Below are 24340 nucleotides of genomic sequence, written 5' to 3'. Positions count from 1 at the left end.
AGTACCAGCAGCACCGCCAGGCGCCGCCGCTCCCGCCCGCACCGCCCATTGGCCGTGGCGGGGGCCGCGGCTGCTGCTGATTCATTGGCTGCGCTGCGCTGCGCTGTGCCCTGCTGGGCTGTGCCGGGCTGTGCCGGGCTGTGCTGGGCTGTGCCGGGCGGGGCGGCGCCCGGCCAGGTAAGGGCGGCGGCGGTTGTGGCGGTTGTGGCGGTTGTGGCGGTTGGACCTTGGCGCTGCCCCGCCCCGCCCTGAGGGGCTGCGGGGCTCGCGTGGGCTGTTCGTAAACGGGGCTGAGGGGCTGGGGGAGGTGGTGCCTGCGGAAAGGGGGCTTGTGGCTCGTCTCGGTGTGTAGCTGAGGGGTTCCCTCTGGTGCTCCGGGGCACGAGTCTCCCAAAGCAGCCCAGCCAGCCCTTACCACCCCGCTGTGGCACATCGAGAAGGCGTTAAAACTTTTTATTCCCTCCCCGGGGCTGTGCGTTTGAGCGAACTTTAAAATCCAACCTAAAAACACTTGCAAAAAAAAAAAAACAAACAACATATATATATATTTCTTGTTCTTTTTTTGTCCAGGTGACGTGTGGCTCTCTGCAGTGGATGGCTTTACCCATTCTCAGCCTTGCCCTCCTCCCTCCCCAGAGGATCCTGGCGCTTAATTCCACCATCCCTCAGCATCCCTCAGTGGCCCCTCCGGCCAGCAGCGGCTGCTGGCGGTGGCAGGATCAGGTCCCTGTGCTCAGCTGCCTGCCCTTCCCTTGGCTGGAGCTGATCCCCTCCGAGACCAGCTGGCAGAGCTTCCCTCCGATCCCCCATGGTTGCCTTGCTCGTCCTGACGTGTCCGCAACAGTAGGTGCTCGCAGTGCCGGGTGGTGGCTGGGTGTGTGGGTGACAGGGTGTGTGGCAAACTTGTTTGGCACAACATGAGGGCACTTCTGTTTCCAGTTGTGTTCTCCAACCTGCCACTTTTCTCTCTGCGCTTTTCTGTTTTTCCTCCTTCGAGCTCCTCAGAGATGCAGATTTGCGTAACCGGTGTGGAAATAAATAGATGTTTTGGCTTCCGCTCTCAGATAATCAGGCAATTGCCTCAAATGCTGCTTGTTTTTCTTGTCCATTTGCCTATTTCCTATTCAGGTTCTTAATCAGAGAGTTAAGGTAAGTTCTTGCTATAGGAGTAAATACCTGGCGAGATGCCAGTGAGATGGTAACTCCCTGTTGACTGAGGGCAGTCTGGCTCCCTTCTTGCCTAAAATAATGAAACATTCTGGCTGCATCAATCAGGAGAAAAGATGTTTAGAATCAAGCTGTTGCCAGAGAATTCATTTTCTGAAGAAATAAAATCCAGAGTGTTAAGAGCTGTCAAAGTTGTTTATTGCTGTGCTTATTCTTTCACAGTTCGTGTACACATTGTGGTGGAAAAGGTTATAAGGTGAAGCCCAGATGATGCTCTTGCAGCTTGTTAAACTGTTTAAATCAAATTTCCAATCTTAAAGCCAATAGTGTGAGCAAAATTTTAGTACATATGGGGCTTTATTCTGTGTGCTTGCTCCAATGAGCTTCAGTTTGGTTGTGCTGTTGTTAACACTGCTTCCTTGGTCCCTTGTTGCGTGTTTATTGCCTGGTGTAGCACAGAGACATGGTAGGGATTAAGGATGAGAGTGTTCGGATGTGCATTTATGAGTAGTGTATTGCTGTCCGATTGTATTGCTGGGAAGAAATTTGAAATAAATTGTTTGCTTCTTTCACAGCAGTATAGAGAATTAGATCTAAAGGCAGGAAAAAAAAAAAAAAAGTTCTGTTTTGGAAAAGTCCTAAACCAGTTTGCTTTTTAGTAAAGATCCATTTCAGTAGCTATTCAAAGTTTTTTTGCTGAACTGATTGTGTTGTACATGAACTGCAAGAGCTCAGAAATCCTTTATCCGTGCAGTGTGGAAGTTTTCAGGAAAAGCTGTATGTTTTATTTTTTTCTTGAGAAAACATAATATACAGCTGACTCTTCAAACTGAAAAGCTCAAGAATTACTTCGCATGTGAGAGAGATTATGATTTTACAGACCCTGTGGGTGTGATCTTAACCCATAGACATTTTTCCACCTCAGTGCGGCCAAATCTCAGCTGTGAGATATCCAAGAGTGGTTCCAACTCTGAGCGAGTGGTTTATCATACCTGTTTGGTTCGGCTCTGCCAGTTTATCTTCTGCTGCCTTGAAGGCAGACAGAAGCTGTGCAGGGGAAATCTGTTTCTGTGGATAGAATAGCTGAGCAGTGAAGTGCATGGCTGTGCTTCACACCCGACGGGTGCTGTGTGAAGGTCAGGGGGGCTTGTTTTGTTACGGAGGAGGGGGGATGGCCTCAGTTTCCACTCTGCTTCTCAGCTGCGGTATTCTGGCTTTTCCATTGCTGCAAAGCTGACAGAGAGCTGCAAAATGAGGGGTGAGCACACTTCTGTTTCCTTAGATGTGCAGCCCTACATGCAGCAGTGCTGTGTCTCGGCAAAGGGGCCGAGTCCCTTAATTAGTGCTGAGTTCCCTGATGCAGTGATGCGAAAACGGTTAGTGCTTTTAGCCTCACCCCTGCTAAGAACAGTCAGGGTAGATGTGGTTGTTTGAAATCCTCCCTGATGCCTCTATTCTTGGATTCAGTTGCTCCTTTGGCCACAATCAGCATCAGGTTTGCAGTTTCCTTGTGATTTGCAAACTAGCCCATTAGAATAAATCTGTAGTCTAGTAACCCTATGAATAGGGTTATGTGCATTGACAGAAATTCTCTTTACAGAGAGATTTTTTTCTTTCCTGTTAAATGTAATGTCATCTTTGGGTTATAAAAATTAAAACATTTGTTCTAGCCCTACTACTGAAGTTGCCTTCTTATTATAATTTATTATTATCAGTTCTCGCATAATAACACACAGCTATAAGAGTTATTTTTAAAATGCTTTTTCTAGCTCCTTGCAGCTGACCTGAGGTGGGCTGATCAGTAAGAATATGGAAAATGGGGAATCTTTCCTTTCTCCCTACTCAGAATAAGGCATTGGAGTAACAGATTTTGGGGTTAGCAAGGAATCCAAAAGATCTCCATTTCAGCACTGAGCTTGTTGTGGTAATAGAGCTAGTAAAAAACATCTAGTAAAGGGTAGCTTTTGCACTTTAAAGCTGCCCAGAGATGAGAACCTGTTATTCAGATATAGTTTTCTCCATTTATTTCCTCTTTGCTTAGGAGGAGGTTTGGTTTTGTTCTCTCCGATGACTACATCAGCTGTCAAATTGAGTGTTTTTTATAGAGACTTATTATTTGGGTGGAAGTGTGAATGCTCATAATACTCCATTTGGACTTTTGGGATGGCAAAACCTGATATATTTTCAGGATTCAAAGTTGAGCTCTGAAGATTGATTGCATAATTTTGTTGTAGCTGCAGAAAACAAATGGAATTATGTCTAGTATCTCTCTATTGTTTGTAGTTAATACTGTCTTAGGACTGCATATTTTGCCTGTAATTTTAAAGGCTTTTGATACTGGAGTTGAACTAAGCTTGTTGCTTCAGTGTGTGTTTTGGGAGCCAGTTCCAGTAGCTCTGTACTAATTGACAGTTCCCTGTCCCTTTATTGTCAGCTCAGGTTTGAAACTCCTTCTATTCTGAAGGAATATATAACTTTTGTGATGTCCCATTAGGTATAATTCAGCCTTCTTCTTAGACAAGACTTAAAAGTGAGCATACACAGTGTTTCTTTGTCTTTTTTCAAATCAATGTAGTTGTCTGCGAACTCATAGTACAATGTGATTTCCTATTAGTTTCTGCCAAGCTTCAGGTGGCCCCATCTGAGTTGAACTACTAAGCAGGCATCAGTGTTTGTATATATGATTGACATTTTAGGAAAGTACTTGGCAAATTATTTTGGTCTTTTACTTGTTAATTTTGACTTTAAATTCATGAAGTTATTGCTTTTAAACTAGGCACAAGCAGTAGCCATACGATTAGCATGCAAAATTATACATAATGGTGTGGAGACCTACGCTGCAGCAAAACAGCATAAGACATTAAGTGCTAGTTCGTGGAAAATAAGACGTTTTCGTGAGAATTCATATGCATGTTGGATAAGCAGGTGCTAGAGTCTAGTTTACATTTGCAAGGATATTAAAATGTATGTTACGTGATGTATAATACAGGAGCATGCTGCACAGCTGCCTGTGATTTTTCATTTCTTGTCCTTAGTTCCCTTAGACTAATTTAGTGTTTTTTCCGTACCATTGTTATAAAGCCCTTTTGTGATGAGTCTAAAATTATTCTTGTTGTAGTGCAATAGCTCATGCAGATGATGCTGTTCTGAGTTGCTAATATTGGTACTTTCTTTTCTTTCCAAGAAAAGTCCCAGGTGCTATGTACTCAAAGTTAGCATGTATGATTGATTCTAATTGTACGGTCAGTTTTCAATTATCTTGCTATTTTTCCTGCTAAATTTTGCTTTTATATTGCTTGATTTGCTCTATTATTGCAGGTGAGAAGATTGGGTATACCCTGTACAAGACCTCAAGCTGGATCTCAAACCCCGTACATCTAGGATCTTGAGAACTGGAAAGAAGCAAGGACCATTGGGCTAAGTATCTGCTGCAGACTCCTTTCTCATCAGTACTCAGAAGTGGCACAGCTTGTTCGAAGCAATAGCTGTGTGGTACGGTTGTAGAAAGATGAGATCTCTATTACGTTTTAGCTCCTGCAGTGCAGAGTAAACAGATTTGTGCTTGCTTTCCTCATTCACTTCTTCCTCTGTGACTGCCTCAGGATGGAGTAAAAAGCAATGCAGTGGTGTGATGGCTGCTTCCCTTGTCCCCAGCAAGCAGAATATTGTTGGTAGTATGGGGACTGAGGGGGGCACAGAAACAGCCTGAGTTTGTTACCTTTTTGTAGCCAGTGCTTCTGGTTTCATTGTACTGCGTAGCCGGTGGAGCTGATACATCAGGATGCAGTGCTAAGCTTTCTCAGACTTACCACAGTTTGAAATGCTGCTGATTTCTGTTCCTGCCTGGCATTTGGGATCTTCACTGTTTGCAGGGGACCAACAATTTGTTTGGTCTATGAAGTCTGTAAAGTGTTTGATCTCTACAGAAGTAAGCAGAATGGTAAAGTGGAAAATTAATGTAGTTTTTGATTGAAAACATACCTCCTTGCTTGCATCTACAGTATTGGTAGTTTATCTTGCTTCAGAAATGAACACTACTTTGACCAGTCCACATGGATTTACTCTTGTGCACGCAGATCAGATTTGGAGGTGGCTGTTGCTGGTGACATCCAAGACCAGTTCCAGATGCACACAAAAACGGATTTGCCCTGGTGGCCCCAGTGGCAGTGTGAACCGCAGAGCTGTGCTTCAGATATGGCGTGTGCCCAGCTTTGCCCTTAGAGCAACTGGGTGGCAGTCTGAGAGGTAAGTGGCTGTGCAGAGCAAATGTGCTGATGACATCCAGAGTGTTTCAAATAGCCGAACCGTAGTGGTGTCTGCACCCCACTGCTGCAATTCAGAGACGTGGATTTTGTGCAGACTCGGTGCTGCAGAGTCAAACTGCCTTGCACATGTACCACTGGTAGGCAGCTGTGACCCTACAGACTTTCACAAAGGTTAAGAATGAGTTCTCATGAAGGTGTAATTCAGCTCCAGGAGTTGCAGTCGAGTCTCCTTGACTGCAAAATGAAGCTTTTTACTTTATGATAATATGAGCAAAATAAATATGAGCATAATAAATATGAGCAAAATAAAGCTTTTTACTGCTCATTTACTTGTTTCTGAAAGAAAAAGAGCCAGTGTGAGCCGTATACATCAGAGTCAACAGGCAAGTAGAATAGAAGGCTTATTTTAATGTGTTTCAGGCCAAGGTTTTAGAGACATTTGGGCAGACAGCTTACAAGTGAGGTGCATGCTAGGTTGGGACAATGCTTATGCTTAGCTCTACTGCATCACGTAAAGGCGTGCTTTATGTCCTGCACAGCCTGAGTAACAGATCAGGCAAGGAGCCAGTGGCCAAAGTTTCAGTAAGCACCTGTCCCTCTGATAGTGACTGATCCACAACTGAAGTAAGTGTAGAAATGCTTGTAGCCTATCACCACTGGCTGGAATTTTGAGTCTGAACCTACACCTAAACCAGGACAAATTCTCTTATGACCTATGAGGAGAAGAGTCACAAGTAGACACTAGTGACTAGGCTGCGGGGAGAGATCTGCATGACACCCAGTTAACAGCATGCATCTGAAACGGGAGGGTCAGGCTGGTTATTAGGAAAAGGTTCTTCACTGAGAGCATGGTTGGGTACTGGGATAGGTTCCCCAGGGCAGTGGTCACAGCACTGAGCCTGTGGACAATGCGCTCAGACACAGTTTTATTTATTTGTTGTTGTTGGTTTTTTTTTTGTTTGTTTTTTTTTTATGTGGTCCTGTGCAGAACCAGGAGTTGGACTCCATGATCCTTGTGGGTTCCTTCCAACTCAGGATATTCTATGATTCTATCACTTTGCATTTGAGGTAGATGAAGAAACAGTTTTCGGACTGTTCATATATCTTATTCAGAAGTTTTCTGCCTGTGGATTTACGATAATGCTAAAAGAGGCAGTGACAATGAACACTAAAGCCATACAAGAAATATCTAAGAGGCTCCTCTAGAAGGCTGCAAAAGAGAAAAGCAGGATTAGACAGGAACATGCTGATAAAATCTGACAGGAGATGCATCATCAAGTAAACACTGAGGAGAAGGGAAAAAGGTGATGGGAACCCTCAGGGGTCAGTCATAAAAATGAAATGCAGAAGCTTGTAAGAGACAGCTGACAGAGCTGTGCTGGTGGGAGCAAACTAGGACAAAAATTGTAGTTTTTCCTCTGTGCCATTTGCTTTTTCCAGAAGGCAGCAGTTACCTCAGTTGATTTTAGAAAACAAGAAAAACTGTCTAAAGCTTAATTAGACATTCTCTCTTATTCCAGGAAATAAGGAAAGTTTTCAAGTCCCTGAGAAAGCAGAGGAGGAACTTTACTATTAACACAAGCACTTTTTAAATTACTTTTTCCTGTTGTGTTCCTTCAGACCCTTAAGGAAGTAGAGGATGGGAAACATCCTGAGCTGTGAACTGAATTGTACATTCCAGACCCTAAAGCATCTTTTTCCTCACCTTCTGTGCTTTAGGCTATTTAGTCTAATTGGGAGCTTTGTGAGTGGATGAAGAAGGGTGAGGGTAATGAAGCACCTTATCCTTACTCAAGCAAATGTCATCCTCTCCAGCCTTCCACTCCACCATGAGTGAATGGCTAATCCTGAAAATTAAGCTGGTTTGAGTTTGAAAAATGTATCCATTTCTTGTTCTAAATGATTTATCACTTTTTACAGAAATGTAATGTTGTTTTTTTATGAACTTGAAAGGCTGGTCGTACTTCTGGAGTGAATTTGTGTTTCTCACTTTGCTTGATTTCCTGGTCTTTATGCATGGCCACCCTAGCATTTGAAGTGTCCTATACTTGCATACGGTCTTACTGAATCTAACAGAAGAGTGAAGTTTCAGCTATTTTGAGTGACATGGCTACTTAGGGTCCTTTCCCCCCTCCTTCCAATAAGTTTTACCTGGATTTGACTTTGTACAATGAGAAGTTTCATTGTCCAAAGAACAGCTAATTGCAATAGTTTTGCAAACCACATGAAGTCTTCACCCTGCTGGGTTTGAATTGAATATGGAATTACCCAAGTTCAATTTACTTTTTGAAAAGCTCTGAACAGTTTCTTATGGAATGCTATTCCATAGTAAACCTCAGGTTAGATGTTCTGATTCCAGTTGCTGCAGCAGATGTTTTGTGCAGAGATGTGCTCTCTTTCGGTGTGTGTAGAATTGTCTAATCCTGAAAAATTACTCTGCAAAACACAAATCCCTAGTGCGATGTTGGAATGACAGAATATCTATCAGGCTAACTTTAATACTCAGTAATGTTGCCCTACAGGTTTTGTTGATCTGCGGGGAAAATCACTCCTGTCTTATTTTCCTCCTGCAGTGGCATATTGAAACTTTTAGTACAGAAAAATCTAGGTTGGAAGAGACCTCTGGTGGTCATCTGGTCTAACCTCCTGCTCAAAGCATGTTCAGCTAGATCACGTAAGTATTTTTGTCCGTCTAATTGAAATTTCCCATGTCTCAACTTGTGTCTGTTGCCTAATGTCCTGTTGTTGTCCACCTCTGAGAAGGGTCTGGCCCAGTTTCTCTATGCTCTCTGACTAACTTAGACCTCAGAGCCATCTGCAGTCACCTCTGAGCCTTCTCCAGGCTGAACAAACCCAGTTCCCTCAGCCTCTTGTGAAGACACCAAACCCAGATGTGGTACCACAGACACCATCTCACCAGCACTGAATAGAGAAGAAATGCTTCTCTTGATGTGCTAGCTACGCTCTTGTTAATTCAGGTCACTGCATGGTTGGCTTTCTTTACCCCAAGGGCATGCTGGTGACTTGTGTTGGTGGGGGCACCCTCAGGTCCTTTCCTGCTGAGCTGCTCCCCAGCAGTCAGCTGGGTTCCTATCAGCTGAATTCTCCAGCTTGTCATGGTCCTGAATAGCAGGATCTGCCCTCCAGTCTTTGCACTGTTCCCCCTCCCCATTAATCTGTGAACTTGCTGCCAGTGCACTCTGTCTCATTATCCAGCTCTTTAAGAAAGATTTAAAACAGTATTAGTCCAGCATCAGTACCTAAAGGGACTGGTAACCACTGGTAACCAGCTGCCAGTTGGACTTTGAGTGATCCAACCCTTTGAGCCTGGCATTCTAGCTTGTTCTGTCCCCAGATTTTCATGGCTGCATTCCTCCTAAGCTGCTGAGGATGATGGTCTTTAGTATTTACTATTTTTTTCAGCTATGAAAGCCCCATTTTGAGGAGCCTGGTTTTAATACTTTGTACGCTTACAAGCATCTTTGTGGAGGTGAGCGTGTATTTTCTCTTTCCATTAAAGACAAGCTGTGCTGGCTGGTGGCTGCCCAGCATAGACTGAGGAAAGGGTGAGAGGGCTTGTGATAGCCTCACCTGATGGGCAGTGATACTGGATTTAATGGTGGGAACATCTTTGTAAGCGTGAGCGGTTGTTTCATCTTGGGAACAGTGACAAGAGAGAATCTCCCAAGTAAGAAAAGATGCTGGGTGAAATCAAAAAATGTGTTGGAAAAATACATTCTGTACTAACGCATTTTGTATCCACAGGGACATATTTATTGTAGTGCAAGATGTCTGCCCTGAGGTTGATTTCTAACAGAACCTCCCAGCAGGCCATGTCTAACTCTGATTACACCTGGGAGTACGAGTACTACGAGTACGGGCCAGTGTCGTTTGAAGGCCTGAAGGCCCATAAATGTAAGTTCACTACAGATGTATTTCATTTCAGCTGAGCTTCCCCATCTTATTCACTGCCCTTCACTTATAGCTGATTATTTTACAAAAGTCTCTCTGAACTTTCTGATTACTCAACAATTAGTTATTAGCCTCTTTACTGAATTATTATAATTGTTTCTTTTTCTGTCTTTTTGTTGGCTGTTTTCATTATGTGTAGGAGCACCATGGATTTCTTGAGTGTAGTAGGAATTTCTCAGTACTAAGGAATAGCAGACTACTAAGAACTGTTTATAACAGCAGGTGCAGCCCCTGCTGCTTCTGGTGCCTGCTTGCTGCAATCCATGTTCTGTTCTTGTTCCCGGTGATGTGAAAAGGGCATTGGTGGGCAGCCTTACTGCTTTTGTTTTTCTTTCATAAAAATGAGTGTAAAGCTTTCAAGAGACTTGAAAGAAGAATTTTCTTTTTTGAAGAAACTTTTATCATTAGGATTTTCTTCCTAGAATGCTTGTGTTAATGTAGCATTGTAATAATGCTGGAGCTGTTTAATTACAGTACAAGTAGAAAGTGGAGGGTAGAGATCAGAGAGAAAAAATTATCAGAGAGAAAATTATCTCCAAGAGGAGATTTAGCTGGGACAAGCTAGTGCAACCAGGCCAATATTTATTGGACAATAAGTTTGGTTACAGTAACTTTGACTTCTAGATTTTTTATTTTTTTTCAGGGGGGAGGAGGGTGAAGGAGAGACAGGGGAAGTTTTTTTTGTTTGTTTTTCTTTAAAAAAGGAACAAACTAACTCGAAACTCTGGGATGTGTTCTGCAAGCATTTTTACAAAAAGAAGCAAGCCGTCTTGTGCCACTGTTTCTTAGCTGAATATTCTGTGCAAATGTTTGAGCACTGGTTTTTGAAGTAGTGAGGCAGGGTCCCCATCCAGTACTGGGGTGCTGGTCCAGGGTGGGATCCATGCTCATTCATTGTAATGAGGATTTGGACTGGGAAGGAGGAGTGCTTGCAGTGGCAATCAGTAGCCCAGGAAGGCTGATCTGCTTTGCTTCTTGCTTTGGGGAGGCACTGGGAGAATCAGAACTCAGACGTTCCTACAACTTCTAAAAGACAAAAGCTAGACCAGAAGCTACTGTTTGGCCTGAATTGTGCTTTTCCTTTATTTATTTATTTATTTTTAACAGAAGTCTGCTGATTATTCTGTGTTTTTACAAATGTTAGGTACTTGAAAAATGTAGGTTAGTTTTTATCATGTTTCCAATTTATATTCCTTTTTTCCACTTAGAGACCAAACCTGATTACAGAGATCACTGATTAGGAAGATGAGCTGCTGTTTGTGTGCTCACCATCTTCTTAGCTCTGTGTGTCAGTGTGATGGGAGAACAAATATAAATGGTAGTTGCCTCTGAACTGCTGGAGGGCTAGTGGCAAAGCGAATCTCAGATTGCCATTGAGCTGCTTGCCATGCTGGGTGTGGAACCTCGACTTTGCTGTCTGGCTGTGCTGCTCGTAGAGCAGGAGGGCTCAGGATGACACTTGTTAGTGAATGGGACAGAGGAAACACCACCTTTTCAGGTGGAGCTTGCTGTATCTGTGAAAGAGAGGGGCTAATAGCAGTATTAAATAAGTTACTTAGGAAGTCCCTTCTCCTTTTGTGTTTTATCCCACTTTTTTAACTGATAGATTGGAGTTGCCTCTCTTTACTTTAGTGTTACTGCATTTTCAGTGGGTTGATTTTAATCTAGTAAAGGAACAGTCTATGTCTTTTGCATATGCAATGATATTTCAATAAATACCTTGTTCTAGGTAACTCCAGCTGAGTTGGGCCTGTTGAAGATTGTGGAGGCAACGTGGTCAAACGTTTAGTCACTGCAATCTGAATGTGTGAGAGGAGGTTATGTTAGGGCAACATTGTCATGGAGACCTTGAATACTTGACAAGTCCTCACTTTATTTGCTAGCTCTCTTTGTTCTTTTTTTTTTTTTTTTAGCCACGTAAGAAATGTTAAATCCTTTTTATTTATTTATTTTTTTTTGCACAGATGTATGCGACTAATTTTCAGCTTTTGCTAACAAAGAATTTTAAATTCTGTAGAGGCAAGCATCATAAATGGTGAGGTTGGGGCTTTGTAGGTGTAATCCCACTTGGAAGTACTCCATCTTCCTCAGCTTTGCTATTTGAAGATTTTTGTAGTAAAGATAAAATCAAAATCAGTGATAAAAGAACTGATGTGAAAGCAATGAGGCTCTGCTTTGGTGATCTGGTTTACAACGTAAAGTTAAAATGGTGCTGTTGGCTTATCTGTATGTTGTACAGGGAGCTGTAAGAAAAGCAAAGGAATAAACATCCTGAACTGTTGATGGGGAGGTGTGAGATGCAGGGAGAAAGTGTCTGTGGTGCCACTCCATGTGGAAAACACCTGCTCATCTGGTTAGAGCACTGAAAAACAGAAGTGTCTGAGAATGGTCCATCTTATTACTCTGCACTGAGAACAGGAAGGACCTTTATGGTACAACAGTCTTTGAATGCTGGTATATGCATGAATATAAATTCCACCAAAATCCAGAAATGAGTCTACAAGAAAAGAAGTCAGTCCAACTGGAGAGGGCACGTACGTCTATATTTTAACTTACGTTAAAAACTTGGAGTGGATTCCAGTTCAGGTGATGCAGGCTGGCAGCAGCACACTGCCAGCTGTAAAACATCTGTCTCCTCTTAAACTTAGAGGTGATTTCTTTGAATTTCTGATGTACCAAGGTATTTCACCCAATGTGAGGGAGCACCATGTTGGACTATAACGTAAGATGAATTCTACAAGAGAGAGTCGGAGGCTGCTCTGGATTTAGTGTTGATTTAGTTACAGTCAAATGGAGATTCCTAATAATTCAGCATACCAGGAAAAGAAATTCAGAAGCCTGTTCTCTGAAAGCAGAGAAAAAGTTATGTGAAGTGATTTGTAGAGAAAAATGCTTAGAAAACAATCTAATACACAGAAATCATTTAATAATAAAAAAATAGTAAAAAAAAAAAATAATAAAAAAACAAAAGGGGGGGGCTGTTTAAATGCCAAATGACCTGTCAAATATGAAAAAATCTGTTTCAAAAGCTGAAAGCACGTTCTGCCTGAGCAGAAGTGAAGGCAGAAACTAGAAATCAGAAAATCCAGAAAAGTAGGCACCAGATGTTTTATAAATTAAAAGTTTCTAAAGTAAATAGACAAAGATAACCAGGAGTTATCTGTGACTGGCAGAGATACAAACAATTTTTTGTGCATTTGGAACAGAAGCAGCCTTGGTAACATCAGAGAGAGGTAAAATAGGTAGGAGTGATCAGAGGATTATGAATTTGTGTTAGGAAGGCTGATACTAAATGCTAGAAAGGTGATGGGATGCTTTCCTAATCTGTTTGGAACTTGGCTGGTATTGTAAATGTAGTCTTAGCATGTATTTTGAATACGAGTAGTTTGACGTGCCATTTATGTTGAATAAATGTTTAGAAATTAATAGGTTTGAATAATTGAGTGAGACTGAAATGAAATACTAAAGAGATTTCTGGCCTGCTGCTTTAATTTTAAAGAAACCCAAAGAACGTCATTGATGCAGCAGAGGGTTAGAAGTGTCAACAGCCACAGTGAAGCAAGATGTAGCTTTATGCTCAGTAAGCGTAGGAGTTCTCTTCCAGGGGGCAAAACACCAAACAAACCCTGAGGAAGGCTTGCTAATCATGAATTATGGGAGCACACAATGCCAGCAGATGTGATTTTTGTGGGAAGTAGTAATTTGTCAATAAAGAAAAGTCAAGATTGTACGATATATTCATTTTTTCAACTTGATCAATATGATCTATGCATGTATTTCTAAAGCATCCTATTTGATCATATTTTGTTCTGCTCACCAATGCAGTTGGTTAAGTGGTGAATTGCTTAATGGGGATATTTCTTTTCAGATCAAATTTGCAGGTACTGCAAAGTCTAAGATGATAAATAACCATGAACTATCTTGTATTAATAAGGTGAAATGCCTGATGAATCTTGAAACACCGAGTACAGGCTATACATACAGAATGATTCTGAAAATAATTTAGGGCTCACAACACACAGAATTGCAAAAATAAACTCTTACCAGTATGGCTGAAGCTAAAAGGAATATTCCGAGCTTTTGAAAGATTACAGAGCATCAGTAGGGGGTGATTTTTTCCCCCCGTTTTCTACTTATCATGAAGACCTATACTTGAACTACCTTTGGTTATTTTAAAGAATGTTGAGGAGAGATGGAAAAAAGCTTGCAGTGAGAGACTTGAAACTTAACCTCCTTAGTTTACCAGAAAATGGGATTAAGGAGTGACTTGATTATGATTGAGTATTTTTACAGGGAGAAAATGTCGAGTTGCAGCAGGCACTTTTTCTTCACACAGAAAGAGCAAATGGTTACAATTGATTTCTAGTTTCCAGATCTGCCTTCAACGTGGAAGATGTTTCGCAGTGGGAGTGTGATGAACCACTGGGGCCAAGTACCAGGCAGGAGTGCCGGTTCCTTGTTTTCTGGTGTCCTTAGTCAGTCCCATAGGAAACTGAGTGTTTGAGGTACTGGTAAATGTTTTGCACTGTTCCTGCTGGATTGGCTAAAAATAACCAACTGCAAGGACAGGTGAAAAACCACCTGCAGACTGCAGGTCCTGGCCCAAGTCATGTTTTGACTTGGTGCTCTGTAGCTCTGGGCTGTGGTTACCAATTGTTTGGGACTACTTGTCCCACTTGTACCACTGAAAGACAGCTAAGCCTGTCGTGCCAAAGAGATCTGTCAAAACCTGGAACCCCAGTGGTGTCAGGCAGAAATCATTCAAAGTAGCAGGAATTCTGTGCTATATAGGGATGGAGGTTTTTGCTGAAAATCAAATAATCTTGTTATCTGAGTGCTAGTATTGAATTGTTTCCAAAGCAGTGCTTGGACGTGGGCCAGGCATAACAAAAGGAGCTGCTTTTAGTTCAATAGCAGAGAATTCAGTCCCTTCCCGCTTTCAGCTTGTTTCTGGTTTGTCTGGATGTGAATAAAATTTGGGCTAGAAACGAGAGGTTCAGTGTCAGCTTTCCATTCAAAAATAAAAATAAATCTTATCATTCTTCCCATTTTGCCAACCAGGAATAAGATGCAAAGTTTTTGGGGATCTGTAGTCTCATACTGTATGTGGAAGGGAACTTTCTGCAAGTGCAGGTGAAATGCTGATCATATTATTTTCTCTTTTTCACCAGACTCCATTGTGATTGGATTTTGGGTTGGTCTTGCAGTTTTTGTCATCTTCATGTTCTTTGTCCTGACTCTGCTGACGAAGACTGGAGCGCCACATCAAGAGTGAGTCCAAAAACTGGAATAACAAATAGCCTTAGTGGCCTGTGTGGTGTCCTGAAGCCCATGAACGCCCAATGACAGTGCTGATGTTGCACTGGTTCAACTTATTTTTTTGTACTCCATTCTTAGGAAAGGCTGTTGGGTATCTAAAATATTTCTTTTGTTCCAAGTGTTTGAAAAAGGCAGAAGTATTGACAGGGTAGATACAAATTAAATACAATGCAGGTACTGACTTAAGAATGTTGAAGCGTGGAGGGTTTTTACATGTTTGCATGTAAGTCCAAAACGTAGATGTTGGTAATATTTGCAAGATCTTCTCTTAACCCTGTAGCTCACCGAGCCTCCAGGTGTCTTAGTTTCTGCTGAAAAATTGCAGTGGATGGGGAAGTCCCGATCAGCTCCTTACTTCTTAGCACTAGAGTCCTCTTAATCACAAAGGAAGCCTTTCTCCACCTCCTTCTGGCTGATCTGTATGTGCACACCATGCCTTGGCTTAACCACTTATCTGCAAATCTGACACTTAATGCAGTTGTGCAGCACGCAGGCTATCAGTGTCCCTCTGAGAAAGTCTGAGCCCGCATCTCCTCCCACGTTTGCTTGTCATCAAGAAGAAATCAACAGGCTCTCTGGAGGGTGAGAAGGATCACAGGCGGGTAGCAGTGATGAGGAGCTGATTGTGAAAGGCAATTGTCTGCTGTTACTGCTTCCTGACGCAGCCTGCCTGTCTCTGCCTCCGAGGGCCCTGTGCTGGTTACTCGTGTGAAGGCTGCATCTGACAGCTTGTAATAGCTTCTCTCCAGAGGCAGGCGTGTGTTAGGGAGGACCTGAGGGTACGGTGAGCTCCTGGCTCTGCTCCTGTGTTTTTGCTTCTCTGAGAAGGAAGCAGGCAGAAGAATTCAGCTTCCCGGAACTGACTTGCTGAATTTCATAGCTGGGATTTTTGCCTCCCTTACGTATCGTCAAAACAAAACAAACAAAAAAGCCACGCTCTGCTCCCAAATATATTTAAAATCTCTGCAAATACTGGTGTGTTGTCTCTTTTCCCTGGGGATCTTTTTTCTTTGCTTAGCATCCAGCTCTGTACATATGTGAATAATACAAAGTGGGGGAGGAAGTGATGAAGTCAAATACATGACAATGAGAATTTTACATGGGTATTTGTCAAAATGTTTGTGTGCTTGTAAAAGCGTACATTGAAGTAGCAGAGGGCTGCTTGATATATCCCACTGCATTTCTGCTTTCTTCATCAATATTCTTGGAACAGGCTGTCTAGAGAGTTTGTGAAACCTCTGTCTTTGGTCAACTTCCATGTCCAGATAAGGCCTCGAGCAACCTGACCTGAATTCACGGTTTGTCTTGCCTTGATGAGGGCATTGGACTAGGGACCTTGAGGGGTCTCCTCCATCCTAAATCTCAATATATTATTTTTCTTCAGTGAGCTGTGTGCTTGTATATTTGTCCACTTATTTCATATGCTGAGTTGGTGCCTTTAACAAATCTATGCTTATTTTTTGAGATCTGATAACTTACCATGTACAGTACTGGAAAAACAACATCCAGAGATACACTAAGGGCAGCGAATACTATTAATGTATCTTATTTTTGCTGCGTATATATAAAAACTGGAGAACATAAATACCTACTTGCAAAAACAGTGTAGACTGTGGATTTATTTTGCCTGCATTTTGTCTTTACAGCTCACTGGATTCTTCATGACTCATAGTTTCATTAGTGGGCTGTCTTACAGCCGTCCTTTAGAAATAGATGTTAATGGGATCCCTAGGTCTTGGGAGAAAGCCATCCTGGTTGATGGACGTGTCTCTGACTTCAGGAAGTCATTCTGGCTGTTCTTTAAAGTACCATTAACGCAAGAGAGAAGTGTAACTGGGTTCAGATGGATGGATCCAAAGTAGAATGCTCTGATTTTTCTAGTAATATGCTTTTCTTGGCTCAATATAAAGGGGTATGATAGCATGTTCTTTTTAAAACTGTACAAGATGTTCAGGTTTGGGTACATCCTCAGCCCAAGAGGAGAGGTTCAGGACATGGATGAGGAGGCAGAAATGCAATTAGTAAAGGAAATGATACCTCTTGCACTTTTCTTTTGTTCACTTGTATTAGTAGGTGTAGAACATCAGCTTGTCCAAAAAGAGATCAATTATTTTTTCCATATTTCTGCCTGAAATTTTCTGAAACTTCTGCCTTACTCTTCTTCATCACTCAGAGGACACTATCCTGTGTTTCTTCATGCTTTTTAAAAAAGGCCTTAAAACATGTTTATCTAACAAACGTGCAAGTCTGCTCATGTAACCAGTCTGGCCCTTGTAATTACAAGGCTTCATGGAGGTATCGAGGCAGGTTGTACAATTAGTTGCAGTGAGGGTGAGATGACTTTTTTTGTTTCCCAAGAAATGAATTGTTTTTGGGCAAGGTTTCTGGGGGGGAATCCACTCAGAGAAATACCAATTCACTGAACCAAAAACATCTGTAGATGTTTTTGTACATTTGCTGAAAACTTAGGAAAGTTTTTCAGATTCAGGGCAGCGTTTCTAAGATTGATACTAAGGAGCTGCTTAGATTCCACAAGGTCATTTTGGGCTGCCCAACCCTGCTTGTTTTGGAGGATTGGCTACTTATCCTTTCCATGGTGCTGGGAGAAGTGTTGCTTAAGCTACAGAGGAATCTGAAGTGACAGTCCTAAGTTAGTGGAAGGGTATACTGCAAACCAGTCTGTACCCTGACGGTACACTTGAATTTGTTGGGCAGAGGCCAGAGCTCAGTGCTGCAACCAGAACCCAGTACCACTGGCCAGAAAAATCCCAGAAGGGAGCCTAGTTTCCCTGCATTAGTTCCCTGGTGACTACTTGTTTGAGTGGTTTTCTTTAAGTGTGATGCTCGAGGTGTCTGGTGTTCTCTATCCTGCTCTTAATGGCAGCTTCTGGGACTCAGAATCCTCTTGGCCCAAATACAGTGATAGGAGTAGGTTGTGGTCTCTGCCATGGCTCTCCAAATAAGGAACTGGGATTTCTGAAACTGCTTCTCTTGTTTTATCAGTCTTCTGGAAAGATGTACACTGAGGCATGCTTGGATACTGTTGTGGGCAAGACTATATAAAAGTTTTTAGTCTAGTTTAAAAGTCTTCCCCAAAATACAGCAAGGTAGTGTTCATGAATTTCAGAATCTGACAATGAGTGTATGATAGATCATGTGCTCCCTGTTCAGAACAGGATCGTTCTCTGTAATAAGTCCTCAAAAACTTGGCTGTTGTAAAATTTCTCTGCATCTTCTATTCCTCCATTTAGATTAGGTTGCTGTTGCCAGTCCTGGGTTCCCTTCTTTGCATTAAGCCTTTGCTCCTTCATACCTTGCTGGGTTATAAAGGACTTTCCACACCTATAAGCTGGTTTTGCTTCTCTAGTGGATACATTTTAAAACTGGATTCCTAGGCTTACAATGTTTATTCTTAATGTGCTTGCCAGCTCCACTCTGTGCCACAAAACCATACAGGAACTCATTTTGCAAAACCCTGTACGCAGCTCAGTGGGTGCTTTCAGCTGCATTACAACTATGTTAATGTCAGTCACCTGTTCTGAAGGTTATCGTGGCATTATTCCAGTCTGTTTCGATCAATAATCCTTGTGGGTCTCTTCTGACTCAGGATATTTGGTGATTGGGTGTTTGCCTCCTGTTGTGTATCCAGTAGATCATCATTTAGCTAATCCTGTGTCTTGCATCTGTTTAAACATCAAGCTTCTGCATGCTTCACTTTGCAATGCAGAATGAGCCAATATTGTTTTGACAAACTAGAGGACTGGTTTGATTTGAAGGCCAGCGTAACTGACTTTGTTAGGCTCTAATTCTTGTATAATGTCATAAAAGTCAATTAGCACTTGGAAAACGGGGATTTCTAGGATTAACTGTTGTCTGGGTCGAGCTTTTCTCACCTTCAGCTGTTTGTGGCTCCTGCACAGATCTGTGTAGACTGGAGCTGTTCTGAGCTAACACTTACACAAAGCTCCAAGAGAAATGTCAAGATGTCTTTCCTTCCTGGGCTACGTTTCTGATTCTTTAAGCCTTCCAGTCTTTATAGTAGTCTGTTTAAATTTGGAAATCCGAATGACATTGACCGAGGTCAGTACAAATGATGGTTTGATGTCTGGACAACCAACCACCCAATTACTCCTTTAGTGATAGCAGCGTTACCTAATGTCTCTCAAAGGTTTTCACTATTAAAGATTTTTCTCAAAGCATTCTATGAAACTTTTTTTTTTTTTAACTTGCTACTGCTTGTTAGCTACCTAAGGGGAAATTCTGTAGGCTCATTCAGTGAGCTGAACTGGTTATTAAAGTATACTGCTTGCTAGAAGTGCCATTAAAGAGCATGGGTATTGATAACTTACTCCCATGGAAAATTACCACTACAAATCAAGACTTGAAATAGCTTCAGCAGAAAATAAATAGTGCTGGCCTTTTAAGTCCCTTGTAGATAAGCTATAGGGTTTCCTTTCTTCCTGATTGTAATGGCTGCTGAATCTTGATTTGATGGTGAGAATACCAATAATTCTACTTTCGTGCTCTCACTTGTTTTTTTTCTTATTTTCCCTAGCAATGCAGAACCTTCTGAAAAAAGATTCCGGATGAATAGCTTTGTGGCAGATTTTGGAAGACCTTTAGAATCGGAGAGAGTCTTTTCTCGTCAGATAGCTGAAGAATCCCGGTCACTTTTCCATTTCTGCATTAATGAAGTGGAACGCTTAGACAAAGCAAAACCAAATCAGAAAGGTCCAGGTCTGGAAAGTAATATCCACTTTCAGGAAGTTCCCAGGAGCAGTGGAACATTTGAGGAGGACCTGAATTGTCTCACAAAATTTAATATTCCTAACTTTGTGAACACTGAGCAGAACTCTTCGCTAGGTGAGGATGATCTCCTTATCTCAGAGCCACCTATCATTTTAGAAAGCAAATCGGTCATGCAATCTTCCCATCGGATCCTTGACTGAAAATTTTTACTTTAAGGTAAAAATAAAAAATAAATCTGGTGTTGTCCAGTTGGAAGCCCTTCTCATCCTTCTGTTTTTTTTTTTTTTTTCGGAAGAAGGTATTTCAGGTCCCTGTTTTTTTTTTTTTTCTCTTTAAAATTGTATGCAAGAGTGGCTGTGCTGACAGAACAGTTTAGATGAGAAGTAAAACACTGAATGCCTTACTCCAATGCCTTCTGTCATCTAGGCCTTTTGTCCAGTGTTGGGTTTGCTCCCTGTTGGTTTTGTTTGTTTTTTGTTCAGTTTGGTTTTAAATGACTGTTTATGTCCAACTTCTGAAGATACCATGACTTGTGGGGACTGTGAAGACCAGAACCTGGCTCTGGGAGGTGTATGAGAACTCCTCAGCCAAGGAAAGTGTGAACTCAAACTACAGCTGAAGCAAGGAATAAGCAGGCAGCCGCTGGGGAGATTCTGCAGCTTCTGCCGCTCCCCAAAAGGACTTCTGAAGCAGCAGCACGATGGATACCTGCATGGCATTAATTTGTACTTCTAATGCCTAACTGCTTTTAGGTGCAGGTGAGACCCATTTTACAAGCTTCCAGAGGGAATACCTTGTATATTAAATGGTTCTGTTACTGTGTTTACAAACTGCTGCCACCACCTGCTGCCTGGTAGAAGCAAATTGGTGCCTGTAGTTATGGTACCTCAGAGCTACATTCTGTCAGCCCTGGAATTAGTATCCAACACACATTAATTTGGTTTTTGTTGTTGATATGAACTGCCAGTTGGGTAATGCAGAATTCAGTAGCTAGATCACAGGAAATCAGATGAAAAATATTCTTCTTTTGCCAACAGAGTTAATATACCACTACTACTTTGTATGTAATTCATGCTTTGCTTATCAGTTGAACCTTCCTATGCTTTTAAGCTCTAGAAACTGCCCTTTTTTGACCAGACAGCGAGTGAAGGGCTTAGGAGGCTTTGAGTTGTTCTGAGGGGGGCCAGCTCCAGAAGCATAGCTGAGCTGTACTTGCTTCATCTTTCTGTACTTGGTTGGGATGGTGGTGTAACCACAACTATTCCCCAGTAAGGGTTTGTTAAGAAAACAAGTAGGTGTAATTTCAATCTTTGTTTCATTTTTAGAAAAGAATTAAGGTTCTGAACCTCAGTTTTTTTTTTTGTTTGTCAGCTTTCTTGAAGAGATGGTTAGCTAGTGACTGAATGGTTTTAGAGCAAGCGTGTGGAGGGCAGAAGAACCAGGTTTGCTGGATTTTGAGTTAACAGTGCTTTGTAGGAAGCTCTTCATGTGTATCAAAGTAGGGGGCTCAAGATCCCAGCTTAACTGGATTATTTTTTCTTTTGAAAGTAACCTGCTTTGTATATAACATGGTTTTGTCCAAATGAACATGTAGCAGTGGCCTGCTGATATAATCTTCTGAGATGCAAATTCGGATGAATTCATTCTTTTCCTTTCAAATGACAAATAGAGGGGAAAAAAGCAATGAATGGGTTATGCATTTAAAGAATATAGGAAGTGGAAGAAACCTCTCTCTTCATCTCCCTTGCCTTTACTGCAAACCACTGACACCTACATTTCCTGATTTCAAATGTAATTTCTTGCACCTTTTCCTTGCACATTAAGTAGGGGTTAAAAGCATGGGCTATTTCAAACTGGCAGATTATTGTTGGAAATACTTCCCAGGAAAAGCCTGAAGTGAAGTCTGTATTAAATGAGTACAGCTGTGTAGATTGCCACAGAGGTGTCTCGTATCTTACAGTGCAGGAACGGCCTCCTTTCACTGTAAGTACTTAACCATGAGCACAGAGGCTGTAGCTTTTGTGGGCTTCCATTTCTTTTTTTTCCTTCCCAGATTAGTTCCTGTCCCTTTCCTTAGCGTTGGTACTGCATGTGTCCAGAAAGCATCAGGAACTGGAAGTGTCTCTGTCAATACATTTTTTGACAGCACAAATAGACAAAAATCTATGTAGCTGTCTCTCACAGCTGTTCTTAAATAAGTGTTCTCCAGCGACATCAGAAAGTTTGCAGAGTATAGTTCTTTCAATCCCACATTTTAAAATACAGTTTTAGAATGGACTAAAACTTACATTGTAGCCTGTATGCGTGTAAACATGCCTTGCCAAAATCACCTTAGCTAGGGCAATCAACCGTCTTGCTCTGCAGAAAAAACCTAGGTGGTTCCAGAGTGTAATTCCTCTTTGCTCAACTGTTCAAGCTGAGTGGAAAAGGGTGTGCTCTGAATGTGGTAGCTGCTTCCTGCTGAGGGAGCTCAGGCATCTCACCTGTCTAATGGGAAGTTTTTGTCTGAGCTCAAGCTCGAATGTGATAGAATAGTGGTCTTGCTAGCAAGCTCTGCTGCTTCTAAATGGGGCTTTTATAACTTTTTTTTCTGGACGAGTGAGCTGCTTGCAGTGAAATTTGATCTTTTCTTCCCCCCTTTGCCAATCTTGGAAACAAATTGCTGCTTAAGTGGGGAAAACCTGTGCAAAAGAAATTATCCATCTATTCTGCTATTGAGAAAGGAAGCTTATTTTGAAAGCTAGATACCAAAATCATGAAGGCTGGGCTCTAGAAAAAGAAAAGCTTGCTATTCACTGTGGTCTAAGCTTTTCTTCCCCCACCTTAAATCTTCAAGCTTTTTGTTTAGGAGCATAATTGCTGCTTTTGGGGAGACGGGAAAAGTGTTCATGTGTATTGAAGATGGTGACACTTAATTCCTAGATGACAGGCATTTAATAAAATGACCAAGGGCTAATACCAACTGGGCATGCTACACATTTGAATTGTATTCTTAGTGTCCTTTGGAAGCATGTATTAATCCTGTAAGAGTAATTAAACATTTTGATCCTGCTTCTGTTCTTCATTGTGTCTCCTTTGTGTTTTTACCATGCCCTTCAAGCTCCTTTTGACAGGTAAACAACCATACAGCCTGCACTTTGTGCAGCTCTGATGTGGCTTGAGAAACACAATGGCAACCATGCGGTTCAGCCTTGTGCTGTGCTTGTGCATTAGAACAGTCAAAGGCAAATACAGAAACTTTCTGTGGTCTTCAAAAGCAATTATTTTAAAACTGGTCTTATTTTCTTTTTCTTTCTTAAGAACTACTAGACATGATGATTTGTCTCATGAGAAAAGGGACTGGTATAATAATCAAGTTTATATGTTTTTTTTTTTGTTTGTTTGTTTGTTTGTTTTTTTTTAAAGAAAAGTGCATTCTTCCCCAGCAAGCCAGCATCAGGCAAAGTAAATGAAAAGTGTTTTGACCAGGGTAATTGTTCAAAAGGAATACTTGGAATTTAATGGTCTTCCCATCTTCATGTCTGAAAATGGAATTATTGAAAGCTTTCTAACTGCTTGGGCTGACCATTTTATAGCCTATTCTCAAAATTTACTCTAAGTACAGCGCCTGTGATAGACTTAACTTCACGGGGATAATTGCGTATGTCTGTTAGCCTAAGTATGTATTGTGTAACAATTTTTACTATGGCACGTTATGTATTCCAGTTTTCAAAGGTAAATATTTGTTTCTGTGTATAAAGAAGTTTTAATTATGTACCTTTAAAAAAAAATAACAGTGAAATCATGAGACATCTGCTGATAGAGAAAAGAAAGGGGAAGGTAAAACCATGAATTTCTCTACTGAAATCTAATGATGTACCCTCTGTGAGGCTAAAAGGCAAAGTAAGTGATGTGAACATCTGTCTTCAATGCCGATGATGGGCTTCGGGACCCAGGGTGCCCCGAGCTGGAGGACCGGGACGGTGGCTATGACAAACTCCCAACCGACCCTGAACGTGTGCGGGATCTGCTACTCCACCTGGATCCCTACAAGTCCATGGGTCCGTATGGGATTCATCCCCGGGTGCTGAAGGAGCTGGCGGACGTCATCGCGGAACCTCTCTCAATTATTTTTCAACGATCCTGGGAGTCTGGAGAGGTCCCGGTAGACTGGAAGCTGGCAAATGTTGTGCCGATTTTCAAGAAGGGTCAGAAAGAAGACCCTAGCAATTACAGGCCTGTCAGTCTCACATCAGTGCCTGGTAAAATCATGGAGAAGATGGTTCTCGAACGTATTGAGGCGCACCTGGGGGACAAAGCAGTCATTGGTCCCAGCCAGCATGGGTTTGTGAAGGGTAGGTCCTGCCTAACTAACCTGATTTCCTTTTATGATAAGATCACCCGTATGGTGGACCAAGGGAAACCAGCTGATGTGATTTTTTTGGACTTCAGCAAGGCTTTTGACACGGTTTCCCATAGGATCCTACTGGACAAAATGTCCACCATACAGCTAAATAAAAACATCATACGATGGGTGAGCAATTGGCTAACGGGCAGGGCCCAAAGGGTTATGGTGAATGGGGCTGCGTCAGGCTGGCGGGCGGTCACCAGTGGGGTCCCTCAAGGCTCCATTTTAGGGCCGGTACTTTTCAATATTTTTATAAATGATCTGGATGTAGGAATAGAAGGCATTTTGAGCAAGTTTGCTGATGACACCAAACTTGGAGGAGTTGTGGACTCGAATGAGGGTGGAAAGGCCTTGCAGAGGGATCTGGATAGGTTGGAGAGCTGGGCGATCACCAACCGCATGAAGTTCAATAAGAGCAAGTGCCGGGTCCTGCACCTGGGACGGGGAAACCCTGGCTGCACGTACAGACTGGGCGATGAGA

General features: G+C 42.0%; 1 protein-coding gene across 15 annotated transcripts; it reads left to right on the top strand.

The window, feature by feature from the left end:
• MRAP2 (melanocortin 2 receptor accessory protein 2) lies at positions 1–22523 on the top strand. Of its 15 annotated transcripts, none has more exons than XM_072036226.1 (9): positions 285–472; positions 571–843; positions 4486–4659; positions 5244–5412; positions 8006–8106; positions 8856–8922; positions 9198–9347; positions 14576–14675; positions 19279–22523. In XM_072036226.1, exons 7-9 carry the CDS (start codon positions 9221–9223, stop codon positions 19670–19672), a joined length of 621 nt encoding a protein of 206 aa, XP_071892327.1. In that variant the 5' UTR covers positions 285–472; positions 571–843; positions 4486–4659; positions 5244–5412; positions 8006–8106; positions 8856–8922; positions 9198–9220; the 3' UTR covers positions 19673–22523. The 15 variants fall into 15 exon arrangements, with proteins under 15 accessions (XP_071892323.1, XP_071892324.1, XP_071892321.1 ...); XM_072036225.1 differs by having other exon boundaries at positions 7955–8106; XM_072036222.1 differs by lacking the exons at positions 285–472; positions 8856–8922 and adding an exon at positions 1–177 and having other exon boundaries at positions 7955–8106.
• The last annotated feature ends 1817 nt before the right edge of the window (positions 22524–24340 follow it).

The sequence above is a fragment of the Anas platyrhynchos genome, chromosome 3 (genome assembly GCF_047663525.1).
Source record: "Anas platyrhynchos isolate ZD024472 breed Pekin duck chromosome 3, IASCAAS_PekinDuck_T2T, whole genome shotgun sequence".
In the NCBI taxonomy this organism is placed as follows: Eukaryota; Metazoa; Chordata; class Aves; order Anseriformes; family Anatidae; genus Anas; species Anas platyrhynchos.
The sequence above is the reverse complement of the archived record's forward strand: the minus strand, read 5'-3'. Positions and strand labels throughout refer to the sequence as shown.

Coding starts and splice junctions, on each gene's coding strand:
- MRAP2 (XM_072036222.1), top strand. CDS start 9,221: ATGTCTGCCCTGAGGTTGATTTCTAACAGAACCTCCCAGCAGGCCATG. Junction 9,348..14,575: donor AGGCCTGAAGGCCCATAAAT/GTAAGTTCACTA, acceptor CTTTTTCACCAG/ACTCCATTGTGATTGGATTT. Junction 14,676..19,278: donor ACTGGAGCGCCACATCAAGA/GTGAGTCCAAAA, acceptor TATTTTCCCTAG/CAATGCAGAACCTTCTGAAA.